Genomic DNA, 19,114 nt, shown 5'->3' with positions numbered 1-19,114 from the left:
TAGTATGCATTAGGCACACACCATCTGCGTTTTGTAAATTATAAGACTGATGTGTGGTGGGTTCGATAACCTGCTCAGATCCTTTCACTTGGAAAGCAGAGGATCAGGTATTCAAAGTCAGTTTTATCTGATTCCCATTTCATTAAACCCTATTGCCTCTCTCACATTTATTATCTATAATGAGGTCTATACATATATCTATCTATACTTGAACATCTATACCTATATTTAAAACAAGGTACTTAATAAAAAATCATGAGAAAATAAGTTAGTGTTCAGGACCATGGTGAAAAGTGAATAGGAAAAGAAAACTAAAGGAAAGAGAATAAACCAAATGAAACATATGGACCCTAATATTCAGTACAGCAATGAACATTTAGAGCTCCAAATATGGCTTGGAGCTTCTTCATGTCAGAGGAAAATGTATCCTCACAGAAAGTGTATATTATCTCTTTGAGGCAATGCGCTAAGCACAATTCATCATGGAACGTTTTGCAGAGATGGTGCATTTATACAGTGTCCTTAAGGAAAAGAAGCTACAGTTTGGTGAGGTAAATATTTTCACCACAGCTTGTCAACCAGTGGTGCCTTGAGGATGTGGCTGTCCAGGAGGACCCTGCCTGGGTGGGCTATCCATCACGAGTGTGGACTAATGTGGCTATTTGGGTGAGTCTGTTCCAGGTGTGCTAGAAACAGAAGAGGCCAAAGATTTCTGTTCTCCTGCTTTAGATAACAGGGATTTTAGGAGACATCTATTCCCTGCACTTATTATTAAAATATTCCTGCTGTGTTAAATTCTGGCTGAACAGAACCCTGGAGCACACCTAGGCAGGGGTAGAAAAATGAAGGATTGAAGTACAAACACCCAGGGCCTAACTGTAGGATGAAAACCAGACTGAAAGTAATACAAAATGCCAAAACAGGAGAACAGAGCGGAGGGCTTAATTCTGCTGGGGCTGGTTGTTGGCATTTGGGAATACGCCTGCGCAGCAGTATGGGAGCTAAGTGGAAGGATGCTAGGGATAAGGCTGATGTCTCTGTTTGGGAGGCACATTCCTGGACATTGTGGTGTCAAATGCCTTTTCAGGGACTGGAGGTTACTACAGTAGTATCTAATAGGTTTGGCTTAGATGTTTGTTTATAGGAGAATGCCTCGCTTATAGTCTCTTGGTATTTCTATAATTCTGTTTCCTGCCTGATCCACTTAGTGTAAAGAATCCTAGGATGCTTAGCAGGGTGACACTGATATGTTAAAGTCCTCCTACTCCTCCAATAATTTAAGGCCTCAAAACATAAGAAGGGAATTCTAAAAGAGTAGGCAGTAGAGTTGGGCCTCTGAACCTCTAACAGTCCTCTTTCTTCCCTCGTGTTTCACCTTCTTATCTTCCCATGTTCCTTACACCATCAAAACATCTCATTCTTCTTTCCTAGTCACCTAGAGGACCAGTTCTGGAATGGGGGGTAGGGGGTGGGTAAGTTTTATAACTCCGAAAGCCCCATGTGGTACAAATGAAGGCTCATACACCATTCAGATTCATTTGGCCTTCTCGCTGACTTTCCTGTCTTATACCCTTTAGGCAATTCAGTGGAGATGCACATTTTGTGTTTAACAGCAATAACTTGTGAACGTGCCATGCAGCGACCATGGAAGAGAAATGAGAGTGATTGTAAGCAGTGCTGGGTCTGCAGATGTGGGACGTGAACATGCTCCATGGAGCAGATGGCTGCTGCCTTGGAAGATGTTTTGGCTGTACCCAATTTGTTCTACAGGACCTATTCCTGTTTCCTAAACTGCCCTGAAGCTCTGGACTCTCCCAATTTGCTGCTGGGATGACAAGACGATGTCACTATCCCACTATGACATGCTGCCCCACCCAGCCAGAGTAACCAGTCCAGTTACATGTGGAGACTCAGTCAGCAAGGCAACCCCTTGAGTGACAGTTCTGTCTTATAGCTGGGAAGGAAATCTGTTTGGAACAGGAGAAATCTCTGTTGAAAAAAGAAAGAAAGTTGTGTTTTGAAAGGTAATAGCGTAGTTTGGGATTTCTTGTGGGTAGACAGACTTCGGGAAGAAAAAGAAAATGTAGTAGAAATTGTTAAAGGAAAGGAGGCAGGAGATGAGTTTCAAAGGTTATTAAAATGAAGAGCTTTAAGCAGAAGGTGGAATATGAAAGGGGAGTGACAGTCTAGTGCTCAGCCTTTCTAAGACTGAACTTGGTTCTGAATTTAGTGCTGAGGACATGGTTATAAACTATGGGTTTATAACTTTTGGGTTCCTCCAAAGCTTGATGTCTCTGTCTTTTTCCCAGCAGTGGTATCAAGTTGCTGAAACTGCTATTTTGGGAGCAAATCAACCTTTACTCTCCAGAGCTTGATGAAAAGTCAGAGAGTAATAGACTAATAAAAATCAGACAGCCAACTTCTTTCCCGTTGTTGTTGTTGTTGTTGTTGTTGTTGTTGTTGTTTTGTTTTGTTTCCCTGAAGGTTTAACTTGAAAATTTCTTTTTGTATTTGTCCATAACATACATGTTTCTATCACATGTTCCTTAACGTTGTACCCACCAGAGTAAGTGTAAGCAAGGAAGGGAAAGTATTGAAAGAACAGAAATTTAAAAGACTTCTACACCCAATGTGATTGGTTCTGGGTTGACAAAATCAAGTTATGATCTATTTTGCTAAAATTTAGTTTGCATAAAATGTTGACTTTGAGCCTGGGAAAGAGAGAGTGTACAAAGGCTTGATTCTGCTTTGCCTGAAACAGTGTCTCACTTTTGCCATCTCCTTTCTGTGTAGCAACATGCTGGATGGTAGGTGGTGGGGTTTTTGTTTTCATAAGAGATGTCTGTATTCACATCTAGGAAGCCAACGATGGAAGACGTTGGACAGAACACATCGGATGATGGGTAAGTAATCGAACAACAGGGAGCCAGAAGGATGACTGCTCTAGAAGTTTCCATTAATCCAGACCACAGTTGTGAAGATGTTCTCTCATTAAGACTTAGAATCTTGGAAGAAATTTCAGTTCCATTTTCCCTTATTTCATCCCACTGCCATGATGGGACTTTCTGCAACAGCTGTCCTGTCACATAGCACATTGTCTTGGTTTAAGGGAAAGATCCATCCCATTCCCTCTTTCTCACAAAGCCCAGGATCCTGACAGAATGAGACAGAAAATATTCAAGTTTGTGACAAAAGACTTAAGAAATTTCTTTCATTTTTTTTGTTTGTTTGTTTGTTTGATTGATTGATTGGTTGGTTGATCTGGTTTGGTTTTTGGTTATTTGCTTTTTTTTTAGTCAAGGTTTTTCTGTGCAGCCTTGGCTATCCTGAACTCACTTTGTAGACTAGCCTGGCCTTAAACACACAGTGATCTACCTGCCTCTACTTCCTCAAGTGCTGGGATTACAGGCATGTGCCACCTTACTTGGCTCATTTTCCATCTTTAAATGCTGTAGAGGTGTTGCTTAGATTCCATAATTTCCTTATAAAAAAATTGGAGGTAAACGTCTTAGTGAGTATCACTAATAATATTTAAAATTAAAATGTGATCTGATATACATTTAATTTGAGAAATACTGTAGAAATTGGTTTATCATGGAAAAATAAGTCTAACCAATTAGGCACATAAGCAACAGGAGACTGGAGAATGAGTGAGGATTCAGAGATGTCTTCTTAGGGTGATGGTATTCTGTGCTGAGTTTACTCATGAGGACACTGTTCTTGTAGGCATGAGATAGCAGAAATACCGACTTTAGAAGCCATAAAACAGAATCTCAAGTACCTGAACGCGGACCTTGAAAGAGATCTACAGAGAATGGACGAGGCCAATCAGATTCTTCTCAGAAAGATTCAAAAGAAAGAAGAATCTATAGAAAGGTCAGGCTTTGCCCTTGGCAAAGGAGAAGCTCCTTGCAATATTTCCCATAGAATAAAAGGAACCGAGGATGGGAGTGGGTCACTTCTATGGTGGAAATTTCAGTGTGTTATTTAAATCCTGAAACATGAATTATGATGCCCTCAAAAGGCTATTAAGTACAGATCTTTGCACTCAGTTTCTTCATTTTGTTGACATTTTGTTGCAACTGTCACTCCAGATCCCCAAGATGTTGGTGGTATGGTTTTGGTGGCAGCATCCTTAGGACTGAGCTACACCCGAGTAACTTTGTTTTTCAGTCTTGAAAGAGATATTGCCCTGTCCATAGGAAGAGTCCAAGAGAGGGATGACTTCAGTGAAATCATCACAAAGAAGGAGAGTGCCCTGAAGGAGCTAGAGCTGGAGACAGAAAAGCTGGTGAGAGATTTCTAAAAGAGACCCATGGATGCCTTCTGCTGGCATCACTGTTTTTCCTCCAGAGGCTCTATATATGCTCCTTGACCCTGTGACTACAGAAGTCACAGCTGCTTGGGGGAGTGCTGTGACAAGGAAGTGTTAGACATGGGGATAAGACCTTAGCTCTGTCCCAGATCCCCATGTAAGGCTCTGGGGCACTTAAGTGACACTCTCACCCCTCACCTATTATTTCAGTGGCCTTTATTAAGGAGAAGGATCAGAGCAGAATCTGTTTGTCTCCTTGAATTCCTTCTTCCTACAGGAGAAAAAGAATAAGACCCTAAGCAACAATGTGATGGAACTTCAGAAGAAGGTAAGGAGACACCCCCGGTCATCAGCCACCCCATTTCCTACAACACTGTCTTTACAAAAGAAAGGCTAGTGGAACAGGCAGGAGACAGAAGAGGTGAGTTCTATGTGTATGTGTGTGTGTGTGTGTGTGTGTGTGTGTGTGTGTGTGTGTGTGTGTGTGTCCTCATCAACTATATGTAGCCATATAAAATATAAATTGTACGTTATAAGCAAATGAGTTTTTTTCACCTACTTGAGTTTCTCCTTGAAATAAGACTGATTTCTACAGACTCTTCCTTAACTCTCTAATCAGAAAAACAAGGAGAAAGCAGTAAAATCTGTGCCCTACACTCCCATCACTTTTAGAGTCTTCAAACAGACACTAAGTCAGTATTTGTCCCCTGGTCACAGCAGGTTGTGGGAAGAGGGCTGAACTGTAACATGAGCAAAGATTTCCCACTCCTGCCCCAGCTCCTACTGCTATGCTTGTTCTCCTCTCCTTCTTGTGGGCCTATAATGTTCTTGGCAATAAAGAAGGATGTGCACTTGCCTTAGTGCTCAAGAGCACATAGTCTTACAGAGAACTTGAGTTCTGTTCCTCATACCCAGGTCAGGTAGTTCACAACCACCTCTATTTCAAGCTCCAAGGATTTGAAACCATCTTCTGGATGACAAAGACAGCTGCACTCACATGTACATACACACACACACACACACACACACACACACACACACACACATATACACAGGAGAGGGGAGGAAGAGGAAGGGAGAGACAGACAGACAGACAGACATATGACCACACTACTTATAAATAAATATGAATCTTTAAAAAAAACAATAAGGAAAGTCTGCCCACTCAGTATGGACTTAGGCAACTTCCAGAAGGTCAAAGAGACATGTTTCCATTCAAGATGTTTCAGTAACCGATCTTGTAACCACAATTGTTCTGCCAGCTAAATCCCCAGTCTAACCTTACCTACATCACCTGTTTGCTTTGGTGAGTTCAAAGTTTTTGGAATGATATTTCAGATTTCAAGAGGCCTTAAGATTTCTGGCCCTGATCCCGAAAACATGAAAAAGAAAATAGAAGAATTGAAGGTTAGTAGAACAGGAAACTGGGAAATTTGGGTGAACACATGTATTAGTTTGCGGTTCTGGGAGGTGGTTTCAATTACCTGTCCTAAGTATGATGCTAGGTATGTTCATTTGTGCATTATCAATGAGCCAGCATCCTTTACTCCCTTTGGGTATTCAAACATTACTGTTCACATTAGAAGCAGAAGTGACTACACTGCCTTCAGGTGGAGGGAATGGCTTGAACGCCTTATCACTTAATGAAACACATTCTAAACACTTATTGGGGTCTTCTGTGGAAAAGTTTATATCTAAATGAGACATTTAAAAAGAAAGAAAATGCTAATTCTCACATTTATATAAGGATGTATCAATGATCTTACATGGTTTGTCAAGCTATGGCTCATAAATTTTATTTTCTAATTTCATTTTGTCTTTTCCCTCTAGTAGAAAGTGAAGCAACTGAGAAGATTACCATATAAGACTATATTGTCTGCACCCCAGTGTTTAGAACATATTCTAGCACCAAGCAGATGTTTAGTAAATATCTGTTAAGTGAGCAAATGAAATGGACTCAAGTTGGAGGCCAATATATTGGGCTCTCTCCAGTTTTAGGGGACAATTGTGGCATTTGGCTGAGCCTACCATCAAAAGCCCCATTTTCTGCTTTTCTCTGAACAAGTGGAATGATTCCTCTGACCCACATGTGATTTAGAGATGAGTGCCCCATCCTGAGTGAGTGAGAGAAAGGGACTGGTGGCCATTAGTAAGTACAGTGGTCGGATTCTGGGAGAGTCAGCCTATGAAGACTTAACTGTCAGGCTCTGCCATTCTGAGAGTTGGGTTATGTGTATAACTTCTTTCTCCTCATCTGCCAAACAGAGGTAAATGTTGTATCCTCCCCTAATTAATATCTGTTACTGCTACATGATAGCCACTCTGAGTTTGCTTCCTGCTGGCCTGGGTTTTCTTTGCACAAAGGAGTGCTGTTCATTTTCTGCTATTACCATCTTCCCTAGGTGAAACTACAAAATTCAACTGAATCCTGTGCACAACAAGAAAAGGAAATATCCAAGGTTAGATTCAACCAGTGCCTTTTCCACTGAGGGTCTAGCCAGGTGTGGTGGTGCATGCCTTTAATGCCAGCACTCAGGAGGTAGAGGCAGGCATATCATTCAGAGTTCAAGGCCAGCCTATCCTACAAAGTCCAGGATAGCCAAGATAACATAGAGAAACCCTGTCTTGCAAAACCAAAAACAAAAAATCCATTAAGGGTCTACCTTAAATAATAGGAGGGAAAGTTAAGGGTCTTCAGAAAGGTTTTTGGGCATGGGAGGCATAGAGTAGAAGAATCTGGCAAGTGAATTTCTCATTCACAGACAGGTAGCAAAAAATACTTTCATTAAATACTAGCTTTAGCATTAAAAAAAAACCACTCATCAGCCCCAATTACCTTGTAGAATCACAAATTCAACAGCCCTATTCGATTCCCTCCTATTTCCCAGAGCAACACAGGACAACGTGGGTGAAGTTTCCTCCCACCCACCCACCCCCACTTTAAATTAGGCCCTATGCCTAAATGATGAGGTCACCTCTTTGCAAGGTAGTTGTTTCCTTTCAAGTAAGGAGTTGCTAGGTAACTGGCCACATGTCCAATGTACCAGGCAGGTTCCCAGGGAAGCAGCCAAAACTTGGTACTGCTTAATCTCCTGAGGTTTGTGTTCTTCTTTTTATAGATGGAAAGTGACTACCAATCTGTATATCAGCTCTGTGAAGACCAGGCCCACTATATAAAGGTACACTATTACTGATGAAAGTCAAAATGGAGGCAGATCTCCCCAAGTTGAAAGAAAGCTGCTTTCTTGTTAGGCTACCATCTACCAAGGGAAAATGCCTTTCATTCAACAGAGTGACCACCAAATATGAGTGTTCTTGTCAATGTTCTGGACCCTTGTAATGCAGTGTTTTCCTCAGGCCATTTGTCTAGTAAGTCTGAGGAGCTCTGAGGAGAACACAGAAGCTTCAGGAGGCAAGGCTACACACACAGGAAGCTCAGTCAGTCAACCTCAGGGCTGGGATTTGAATACAAACCAGGTCTAACAGAGGCACTTCTGCTAGTGCCCATCCTGTCACTAGCACCTAGAGCACCCCCTGCTTTGTACACGCCATTGTGTGAAGTGTCTGGAATGTTAGTTTATTGTAGTGGAATGTTCCTATCAGTGACTTTGAAAATAATAACCAAACCTCTCGTTTATGATGCCCTCCCCCATGGGAAGAAGTATCAAGAAATTCTGAGGGAGATGAAGAAGGAACAAGAAGTGATGCTGCTTGAGAAAGAAATGTAAGTTCGGGAAACAACCTCCCCCATGGTGGACTGCAGTTCCTGCCCCAGGCAGTCACTGAGGGGCAGAGCATTACTCAGAACGATCGGTGTCACTGAGTAAAGGCCCTACATCTGACAACCTCTATTCATGCCCCCAGACTGAACACTCTTCAGCATTCGGACTGGTCTCCTGCCTTCCCAGTAACTGGGACCTCAAATGTCTCTTTAATGTTCTTTTTCATATATCTTTAGTTGACCGCAGTGTCCCCACCACAACTCAAACTATGTTCAGAGAGGAAAAGTCATAGTGAAGAGATACCTATGTGCAAGGACTGGCACCTTTCCCAGGACATTGACACATGGAATATTCAGAGATCTGTAGATGTATTTCTCAGGACTTGACACACTTTGTTGTTGTTGTAGTTTATGCTTCTTAATTATATCACTTATTATGCAAAATGAATAGGCTGCACACATCTTAAATATATGGCTGTTAATTTTTTCTATGTATATACACATTAGTGCCATTCAGATCAACATATAGAATATTATAAGCCCTAGAAGTCTCCTTGGACCCTCTATCCTGTCAACTATCCCTTGCAACAGTAACTGCTAGATGGTCCTTTTAGAACTCTGTCCTCAGTTTTTCTATAAATTTGGTCCATATTCACTGAGGTTTATCTCTACTGTATCATGTGACTTGCTCTTTATAACATTCCATGGATGAATAGGACACCACTAAACTATCATTGATGAACACTTTGACTATTTCAAGTTTGGTGATATTAAAATCTGCTATAAAGTATCCTCGTGTATGCCTTTTGACAGTTGTATCCTTCCATTTTTTGAGGGGCTATTGGGTAAACACATCTCTGTTGTACTGGAAAAACATTTCTATAGTGTCTGTATCAATATCCTCAGCCAGAAGGACTTTACAGGATTTCTGGACTAGAAGATGCCTCCCATGAGTAAAGGTGCCATTCCTATTTGCTTCTTGTTTTCCTTGGACCTTAAGTGCAATTCTCAGAACAACTCCTCTATGACTCCACCCTGATTTATAAACATCTGTCTTTTCCGTGTCCAGTTAGCCCTGTACAATATCTAAACTTTGAAGAACTTCAGGCTTTAAAGTTTAGAGAGATCATGTATTTCCTTTGGTGCCTTGTAGTTTTGTAGGTCGAGAGACCTTATGCATGTAAGCCTATTTTTACATGCTTTGTTCTGTACAATTCATCTATGTCTCCACCCTTTTATCTATATGGGACTGTTTTAATTAGTCCAGCTTTACAGCTAGCCTTGATACATGATAGATATCATCTACAAGTGTTTTGTTCTTTACATTACTTTGGCTACTTTTGGACCCATGAATATCAATAAAAATATTTTATATCAGTCTTTCAATTGCTACCGAAATAATAAAGACTTGCTGAGATTTTTATTGCAATTATTAGGATATCTAAACAAAATTTGGAGGTTAATAAATATTTATCTAGCAGTTGTTCCAACTTTGTCCATCCATTTATTTAACTGTCCTATAGTGTACTGTCATTCTATGGCGTATTCTTATACATCTTTAATCATATTGATAGTTTTTGATTTTGCAAATGTTATGTTCATTTGATTTTAGAGTTGATCATTACTACCATATAGAAATACATAGGCTTTTATATACCAAATTGTATCCATTGACCTTGCTTTTTTGAATTTTTTAAGTATTGAGTGAGATAACTAGGAGCCAGCTCCCATTGACAGGGAAGCCCATTTAGATATTTGCTTTGACACTCTTGAAGTCCCGACTCTGCCTCCTCATCCAGCTGATGGTGTCACTTTCTGCTGGCACTCTATTTCCCTGCACTAGGAGGAGTTAGCACACATTCTTGAAGGGAAGCACCTCTGTGTGCTTCATCCAACTTGGGGACTTGTGTCCCTTTGACTCCTGACTGCCACATCCAATACATCCAGTGGTGCATTTTGCCAAGTTTTATAGTTACTTTTGGAAACAGGCTGGTCTGACACAAACCGCTTCATCATGGAAGAGCCAGGAACCTGTGCCAATTCTGCCTTTACATGTTTAATGATTTCTATAAAAGAAAATACCCATGAAAGTGCTGGATAAGCTTACTGGATCAATTCTGCAACCGAAAACAACCTTAAATAAAACAAGTAAGCTAAGAGTGACCAGAAGGCTCTGGCGACAGGATGAAAGCAAGTGGGTGCTAGAGAAGAGCTAGAAGCCGTGAGAGGAGAATGACAGGAGGTCATTTCTCCCGGTGTTATACCTCCTGGCCTGAGGTCAGACCAAACCCGCTAAGTGCATTGATTGTATGTATGGAGCAGTTAAAAGAACGTGGAGGAAAAGTTTAGAATTTAGGTCATTAGAAAGAAAGACAGCCAGACCTAGGCAGATCTGGCTGTCATCCTGATGTTTAGGTTGAGCCACTTAGTCCAGCTCTCCTGGCTGCTCATGTGACAACTGGGTCTTCTTACACCCTCAGTTCCGTTTGAAAGTCAACCAGAGATTTAGGCACACTTTAGGTACGGATTACCTTTCTCTGTAATGGAATGTGTGCTGGCCACTTTTATGTCACGTTTACACAAGCTAGAGTCACTGGAAAGAAGGGAACCTCAGTTGAGAAGATGCCTCGTAAGATCAGACTGTAGGCAAGCCTGTAGGGCACTTTCTTAATTAGTGATTGATGGAGGAGGGTCCAGCCTATTGTGGGTGGGGCCATCCCTGGGCTGGTATTCCTGGGTTTTATAAGAAAGTAGATTGAGCAAGGCAGTAGGGTGCAAGCCAGTATGCAGCACCCTTCCATGGCCTCTGCATCAGCTCCTGCTTCCAGATTCCTGCCCTGTGTGAGTTCCTGTCTTGACTTCCTTCAATGCTGTTAGCCAAATAAACCCTTTCTTCCCCAAGATTCTTTTGATTATGGTGTTTTATCACAGCAGTAGTAACCCTAACTAGGACAGAATGGGACTGGGATACAGCTCAGTGACAGAGTATTTCCTGGAGCATGTAAAGCGTCCTCAGCTCATTTCTCATCATCAAAATGGGGAGGATATACAAGACATGGAGGCAGAAGATGGGGACTCTGAGGGAGAGAAAGGGAATCGAGAGAGGAGGTAAGAGGCACTTACCATGAAGGCAACTGGAAAGGGGAATGGATTAGAACAAAGGATAATAATAACTCACATGTAAGAAAGCCCATTTTATGGTAATTTGAAAGTAATTGGAAATGAACCAGTCATGTTTCCCAATGTCTTTATATGCTAAGAAACTATAAATTCAGCCAGGTCACAGGTGTTTCATGACTTAGGAAAGCTCTTGTCTGTCGACAGTTCCTTGGGTTGGCTCATGGGATAACTGGCACTGATCTTCCTTGTTGTTGTTGTCTGTAAATCCAGATCCAAAGCCCAGAGTGACTCTTCCCAAGTAGTGAAACCTGGGTCGATTCTGGTAGAGACCATTCAAAGCAATATGGTGAGTCTTGCCTGCCCACACTTGGGCTTTTCTCTGGTCCTCCTTCCTCCTGGGATGGCTGCCTCACTCCTCCTTTAAAAAAAAAATCCTTGGTGATAGGAAGAAAGGTTCTGTTACCTGGCACTATACCATGACATCCTTCTGACCTAACTGCCATGCTTTGCTTGCAGCCACCCAACTGCACTACCATTCATTGCTATTGTGGTCCCACATAGTTTTCATGTCCGTTCCTTTCCACAGGAGAAGAACATTATTAAGAAACAGAAGAGGAAGTTTTGGCTTAGGTAAGTGGCAGAATCATGCTCCTGACCTAGTTGGTCCAGGCCACATTTGCTGTGCAGTTGACTGGATACAGACCAAAAGAATGAGCCTTAGCTTCAAACAGCTATGTCACACAGCCTTAGAATTCTCTGAACTCTCCCTTTCTTCCTACATAACGAGTTAGGAAAGCAAACTTACATGGTTCTCGTAGCTGGAGGAAATGGTAGCCACTTCTGAGAAACTCAGGATGGAAGCTGTAGGTTACAGTTCATCTCCTCTCGTGTTCCCCAGCATGCTCCCTTTCAATTTCTCAGATCCTGCATCCAAATGTTTGCTACATTCTTGGAAAGAGAGAACAGGGCACATTAATTTCCTCTGTTTTCTTAGTGTAGGCTGAGAAATTACAGGGGGCGAGGGGGAAGAAGTCCCTTGAATTCTCTGTCTTTCCTTTTTCAAAGTCTTGAAATAAGGAGAATTGTCTTCAATTTTCTGGAATTGCTTGCTGTAGGAGACATGAAGAGCACCACTGGCCACAAGGCTCACAATGTGATCCTCGTAAACTTTTACCATTAACCATCAGAAGGCCTGCCCCATATGTAGTACCCATGAGGTCATTTATCCTGTTGGAAAACTTACATGTCCTGAGGGCAGTCAGTGTTCAGTGCTTGGCTACTAAGCTATGGTTTTTCTGTGTTTTCCTGTCAATCTGCATTCACCGTCTCCACCCCATCTCCTAGGGACCCCGACGGTTTTGCCAAAAGAAAGCAACCCACCAGCCATTCACTACGTCACAGCCCATTGCTTAACAGGTTAAGCTGCTCTGTTCTGTATGCTAATGTGGACTCCTCTTCGCAGGCACTTCCAGTACTTTCTCTTCATGATCATGGTCTTCGTTCGGTTGCTGGGTTACATGTTCTTCCACCTGCAGTATATCAACCCGGACCTTCTCGTGGACACTCTTCCCGTGCTGATGAGCAGAAGCAGCCTGAAGTGGCTACGGGACATGTTGCTTCCCTTCCTTACTCTAGAGGTGGAAGATGTGCTTCCACATTAGTGTCAGGTGACCTGCCAGGCCTCACACTGTACCCCAGTGGAGGGGCCGTGGCTATGGCCCCGCGTTGGTGGCGTGGGCCAGGAAGGGATTGCTAGGTTCTGACTCAGAGCTTCTATGTGACAATTGAACTTTATATTTGACTCTCCCCCTGGAGCGACTCTATGTCAAATACAGAATGCATTTGACCAGCATTCACTGTGTTGGTCTGTATGTCCTGGGCCTTCTATGTAGTCACAAGTTCCCTGTTCTCTTGAGATAAAACAAAACAACAACTTCCCCTAGGACTTCAAGTTCTGCTTCATTTTCTGAAAGAAAAAAAAATAAAACCATGTGATCATTTATTAGGTTCTCAGTCCTTTCGGGAGGCGCGCACTAGGACATCCACGGAAGTAGACGTAGCATAGCACTGGAAGTCTTGTGTTAAAAACATATTCTCTCCCTATAGATTTTTGTGCTTTATAGTACATCTTTAAAGTGAGGTACTGAAAAAAATTACTTTTTTTTTCCTATACATAGATAACTACTCATTCTTAAATTAAAATTAAAAATCAAGTGTTAATAAAAGTGTAAAATTCAGAAGATACTTCTAGAAACAACCAATTAAAAAGTTGTGCCTTTAGCTATAGCTAAGCAATAACTTCTGATTATCATCAAATTCTACCCTCAAATTCCTTCTACCTGGAGACAGCTTTTCCCACCTTATACCACAAGCTCCTAGAACCTTCTCTGGTTTTCCTATAGACCCTGATCTTCTAAGTTTTGCTGTCATTCCTAAGTGACTTGACCTCAAGACAGGTGTCCTCCTTATTTCTTACCACAACCACACAGCCCTTGTCACAGTGCTTGCTTTCAGCAGCACTGACAAAGCGCTGATGCCACAGAAAGTTGGGAGACACGGTAAAAACATAAGATCACCTGTCCAGCGGGTGGCATCTCCATACTCACGGAAGCCACGATGGCAGAGAAGCCTTTTTTTTTTTCCCCTTCAGTATCTTTCAGCACATTCCACATGTTCTTGCCTTCTGGATGAGTTTCCTCTTTCAGAGCTCATTCTTGATACAGATTTTAAGTTTTGTTGAACAACGTTGGAATAGAGAGAGCAAACTATGTTTTTGCTGCAGGCATGATCTTATCTCAGTTTTCCTTTCAGGAAGCCTAAGAAAGTAGAAAGTGAATAATTTCTGAATGTGACACCAACAAAATTAAAAAACAAAACTGATCAACAGCATCCTCTTGTGGCCAAATGAAGTAAAGGCACTTCCACTGCCTTCATCCAACCAGAGATCAACTAGATATCATTCAGAGATAATTCTGAATTGGTGTTCTAATAATTCAAATCGGTCCTCATTCATTCAGTCAGTCAGTCAGTGAGTCAGTCAATTGGTCAACCACTCTAAAAACATTTATTGAAGAACATCATTGGGATAGCCAGTATTCTAAATATTAGAATTATAGTATTTAAAAGACCCAAATCCTGCCAAAATCATAGCTGGTAAGCAAACACAATAGAATTTACAAATATCTGATGATGTTGTGTGATATAGCCTAGTTATGCAGCCGCGGGGGGTGTGGGAACTGAGAAAGAGCAGTCACAGTGTTCAATGGTAAGGTGGCATTATAGTGAAGAAATGATGAGGTGAAGGGATTATCTAGATGCCAAGAAGAGTGTTATACAGGGATTCAGCAGGCACAAGGCTGTGAGGGACTTCTGAGGATTCCCTGCCAATCCCTCATTAATAAAAGTCTACTTACAGGAATCGAATCCTGGGTTTCTTTCTGTTCCTTTGGGGACAGGACTCAGGCCTGAGGCTTTCTGTATTGAAGCTTCAGCATCTGGGACTCTGTGCAGGTTAATTTTATGTCAGTTTGACACAGAGTCATCGGCAAAGGAAGTTGAGAAAATGCCCCACTGGGCTGTAGGGCAAGCCTGTAGGGGATTTTCTTAATTAGTGATTGATGTGGGAGGGCCCAGTCACTGTGGGTGGTTCCAGGCCTGGGCTGATGGTCCTGGGTTCTATAAGAAAGCAGGCTGAGCAAGCCATGGGGGGCAAGCCAGTAAGCAGCATGCCCTCCAGGTTCCCACCATGCTTTGAGTTCCTGCTTCACTGCTTTTGATGAACTGTTAGACGGAACTGTAAGTAAAGCAAACCCTTCCTTCCCATGTAGCCTTGGTCATGGTGTTTGATCACAGCAATAGTAACGATGATGAAGGTTCTATCTCCTACATTCACAGTAAGTAGAGATGAAGAGAACGGCCACATCTGAGCAGGAGATGCAATCAGAGTACTCCCTGACCCATATGCATCCCCGTGTCACATAATTCTTAATAAGGACGACCTAGGCTTCTCTATGTATCTAGCCCTTCTCTCAGATACACCCCAACCTTCTGCAAAGGTATACATGTTGTCTAGATATACTGGCTACAAAGCACTGGTGTGGGCTCAATTTTCTTAGCCAATATATTTTATTAACAATTTGTTAACCGAGCATATGTCACTTATAACCCTACTAACCAAAACAATAGGAGAAGAGGATTAAGGAGCACAATAACAAAACCGTAAGGATATCAATTCAGAAGAACGATTCTCCTGGCTTAGTCAGCAGGATTTCTTCTGCTGGAACCTGCAGCAACCAGAATCCACAACCTCAGCAGGAGCCGGAGCCCCAAAGCCTTCCCCTCGAGTGGTTCTTTCTACGAGTGTCTAAAGAGGAGCAATGAACAGCCAGAACTATCCAAAGTCTCCAAAAAGCCCCAACTCCCGTTCTGGGCTCATTTATATATCTCCTCCCAGAGCCTGTTCACGGGATCTTTTCAGCTGGCAACAATCAAGCTCCCACACGAGGTGGTTGGTCTTCTAGTGGATTAACCTCACCTGTTCTCTCACAAGACCGTTCTGATCCCACACTTGGAATCATAAAGAAAACAGGTTTATCTCTCCTTCACACTGGCTTAGGAAAATATGCTTGAGATAAGCCACCACGTGTAGTGAACCATCCAGCAGGAATTTTGGACCTAGGAACTGTGCTGAACATCCATGTTGCAAAAACACCAAGGTTCTTGCTGGCCCCAAACAGGTGGAAGCTGACTTGAGAAAAATCTGGTCAGTATCAAGTTATGGAAGCAGAAGAACACTGCTTTAAATGAACAACGATGGGGTGGGAAAGGGATTTAATAGCGAAAGTGCCTGAAGCGCTTGCAGCGTAAGCATAAAGACTGGGAGTTCAGTTCCCAAGAAGTCATATAAAATGCTGCTGGGTGTGGCTACCCACCTCACCACCAATGGGGTAACTCCTGTGCTCACAGGGCTAAGACAGGGTGCTGTGGTTTGAATATGGAATTTTTCCTACAGTCTCCTGTGTTTGAATACTTGGTCCCCAGCTGGGTACAACTGTTAGGGAAGGTTATAGAACCTGTAGGAAGTGAAGCCTTGCTGGAGGAAGTATGTCATTAGCAGGTGGCTTTGAAGTTTGACAGCCTGTCTCCACTTGCTCTTCTCCTCCCTCTTCTCTACTCCTGAGTGTGGACGCAATGTGATCAAGCAGCTGCCAGCTTCTGCGTCCCTGTTGTCCCTTCCCTTGGCTGTGTCTTCGGACCATGATGAAGTCTAAGCCAATATAAACCCTTTCTTCTTTATTATTATTTCTTTTGTCAGTGACTTGGGGTTTCTAAAGCTGTTATAAAACACCATGACACAAAGAAACTTGGGGAGGAAAGAGTTATGTGAGCTTACCTTCTCAATTCACACTCCATCGCTGAGTGAAGTTGAGACCAGAACTATAGCAGAAACCATGGAGGGAAGAATGCTTCTTGCTGGCTTGCTCCTTGTAGCTTCTTCAGCCTGGTTTCTTTCTTTCTTTCTTTCTTTTTTTTTTTTGGTTTTTCGAGACAGAGTTTCTCTGTGTAGCCTTCGCTGTCCTGGACTCACTTTTTGGACCAGGCTGGCCTCGAACTCGAAGCGATCCACCTGCCTCTGCCTCACAAGTGCTGGGATTAAAGGCATGCACCACGACCACCCGGCTCAGCCTGGTTTCTTATACAACTCAAGACAACCTTCCCAGAGTTAGCGCTGCTCCCAAGTGGACCAACCCAAATCAAACATTAATTAAGAAAATGCTTTATGGATTTGTGCAGCCACTGCCGCCACCTGCCACCCTCAGCCAGGTGATGTTAATCCACTAGAAGGCAAACCACCTCTTGAGGGAGCTTGATTGTTGCCAGCTGAAAAGATCCGTGAACAGACTCTGGGAGGAGAAATATAAGTGAGCCAGAAACAAGAGGCGGGGCCTTTGGAGACTTGGGATAGTTTTGGCTGTTCATTGGTCCACTTTGAGATGCTCCTAGAGAGAACGGCTTAAGGGAAGGCTTCGTAGGTTCGGCTCCTGCTGAGGTTCCGGGCTCTGGTTACTCCAGTTCTGGCAGAAGAATTCCTGCAGATTACAACAGGAGAATCGTTCCTCAGAACTGATATCCTTACGGTTTTGTTATTCTTTAATCCTCTTTTCCTATTGTTTCGGTTAGTCAGGTTATAAAGGACGTACGCTCGGTTAATAAGTTAGTAATAAAATATATTGGTTAAGAAAATTGAGCCAACAGACTTGCCTACAGATAATCTAGGTGGAGTTACTTTCCTGGATGTGTCTGTGTTTGTGCCTGTAAGGCCTTACCTCAATGAATAAGGGCCAATGGGGAAGGTAAAGTAAACATTTGAAATATGAGTCTACCGAGGGCCTCCTTCCCTGTATTGGCTCAGGAAGGTGAAGAGGAGGCACGTGTAAAGGCTTTATTTCTCCCACAAAACCGTGTGTTGCTCTTGTATTATTGTTTCTAGCATAAAATAGTTGAACTTTGAAGAACGCTATCCAACTCCAGGGTAATGTAATTGCCTGTTCACTCTTTTGCAAGGTGTAGTTGAAATGTTCATAATGAGCCACTTGTCTACACCCACAGATACTCGTCCATTAGCATTTCTTCAGCTACTTTAAAATTCTTGGTGGCTGTCCTCTCCACGTCTGCCTGCATGAATGTTCGTTAATTGTTCCTTGATAGAGACTGATTGTTTATATCTGCAGTTAAATCTAAACCCCCATCTACTGGGATCCGAAGATTATGATGGTTTTGGATGGTCATCAGGTCATAATGAAGCAACTGTAGAGAACTCAGTCCTTTGCCTTGTGACATGGTGAGAGCAGTGAAGAGACATCGATCAGAAATGTTGGCCATTAGAAATGCTCAGACCAGACCTGGATGGAGATCTGGAGCTGCTCACATGGAATGTGAGACTCACCTCTTGTTTACTGAATGTGGTACGTATTGTGGGCTGTGTAAATTGATTAATTTCTTTCTTTCTCTGCCCCCTTTCATTTTCCTGTTCTTATTTCTTTCCATCCTTTATTTTGTATATGTATGTGTACATATATGCATGTATATGCAGGTCAGAGGTCAATGCTCAGTGTCTTCTTCAATTGCTTTCCACTTAATTACACTTTTTTCCTTTAATTTTATATGTGGATATTTCGATGCCTGCACATCTGTGCAGTGCCCGTAGAAGCCAGAAGAGGGCATCAGATCCCTTGGGACTGGAGTTAGAGATGCTTGTTAGTTGCCTTGTAGGTGCTGGGAGTTGAATCCTCTTCTGCAAGAACAGCCAGTGCTCTTAATTGCTGAGTCATCTCTCCAGGGACTCCGTTTTATTTTTGAAACAAGGTCTCTCAACTGAACCTGAACCTCACCAATTGAGCTAGACAGTGTCCAGCAGGCCCAGAGACCTTACTGTCTCTGCGCCAACCCCTATAGCTGGCCTTTTTATGTTAGTTCTTGGGGGGTCTGAATTTAAGTCCTCATCCTTGCATGACATAGATTTTATCAACTGAGCCATCTCCCCAGCTTCTGTGACTGTTAATTTTAATAGGTTTTGTGAGGACCAGATGTGATAATTGAGGTACAAAGTGTCATCAGGAAGTATGCAGGCAGCATCTGTAACAAGTTAACCTGCAGCAAGATGTTGGCAGAAGACAAGATATTCCTGGGGAAGCAAACTGCTGACAGCTGAAGCAGATGCTCCCTCTTTATTTACACAGCTTCTCTAAGTCTTGCACAGTTCCTCAGAGTCTTGTGGAGGCAACATAAGGCCCATGATAGATGCCTGGACACAGTGAGCAGGAAGAAAATGGTAAACTAGCATAATGACCATTTGATTCTAAGTATAGTAAGGATGAACACCTGGCTTTTATCCAAGGAATGTATCTCATCCTTCAGGGTAACTCTAAGAGATGACCTGGATAAAAGGGAGTCACTCT

The 19,114-nt window shown here is 42.5% G+C and overlaps 1 protein-coding gene across 1 annotated transcript; it reads left to right on the top strand.

Annotated features, from left to right (window-relative positions):
• The first annotated feature begins 1,891 nt into the window (after positions 1–1,891).
• LOC311595306 (transmembrane and coiled-coil domain-containing protein 5B) lies at positions 1,892–13,117 on the top strand. The gene is made up of 12 exons (XM_084777900.1): positions 1,892–2,024; positions 2,859–2,903; positions 3,727–3,876; positions 4,174–4,291; positions 4,593–4,643; positions 5,654–5,722; positions 6,718–6,774; positions 7,435–7,494; positions 7,975–8,039; positions 11,427–11,502; positions 11,743–11,786; positions 12,619–13,117. The coding sequence occupies exons 2-12, from the start codon at positions 2,869–2,871 to the stop codon at positions 12,815–12,817; spliced, it is 924 nt and encodes a 307-aa protein (XP_084634026.1). The 5' UTR covers positions 1,892–2,024; positions 2,859–2,868; the 3' UTR covers positions 12,818–13,117.
• Positions 13,118–19,114: the final 5,997 nt, after the last annotated feature.

This window comes from Acomys minous, assembly GCF_964271855.1.
Source record: "Acomys minous genome assembly, chromosome: 3".
NCBI classification, from domain to species: Eukaryota; Metazoa; Chordata; class Mammalia; order Rodentia; family Muridae; genus Acomys; species Acomys minous.
This window is presented reverse-complemented; position numbering and strand designations above follow the sequence as displayed.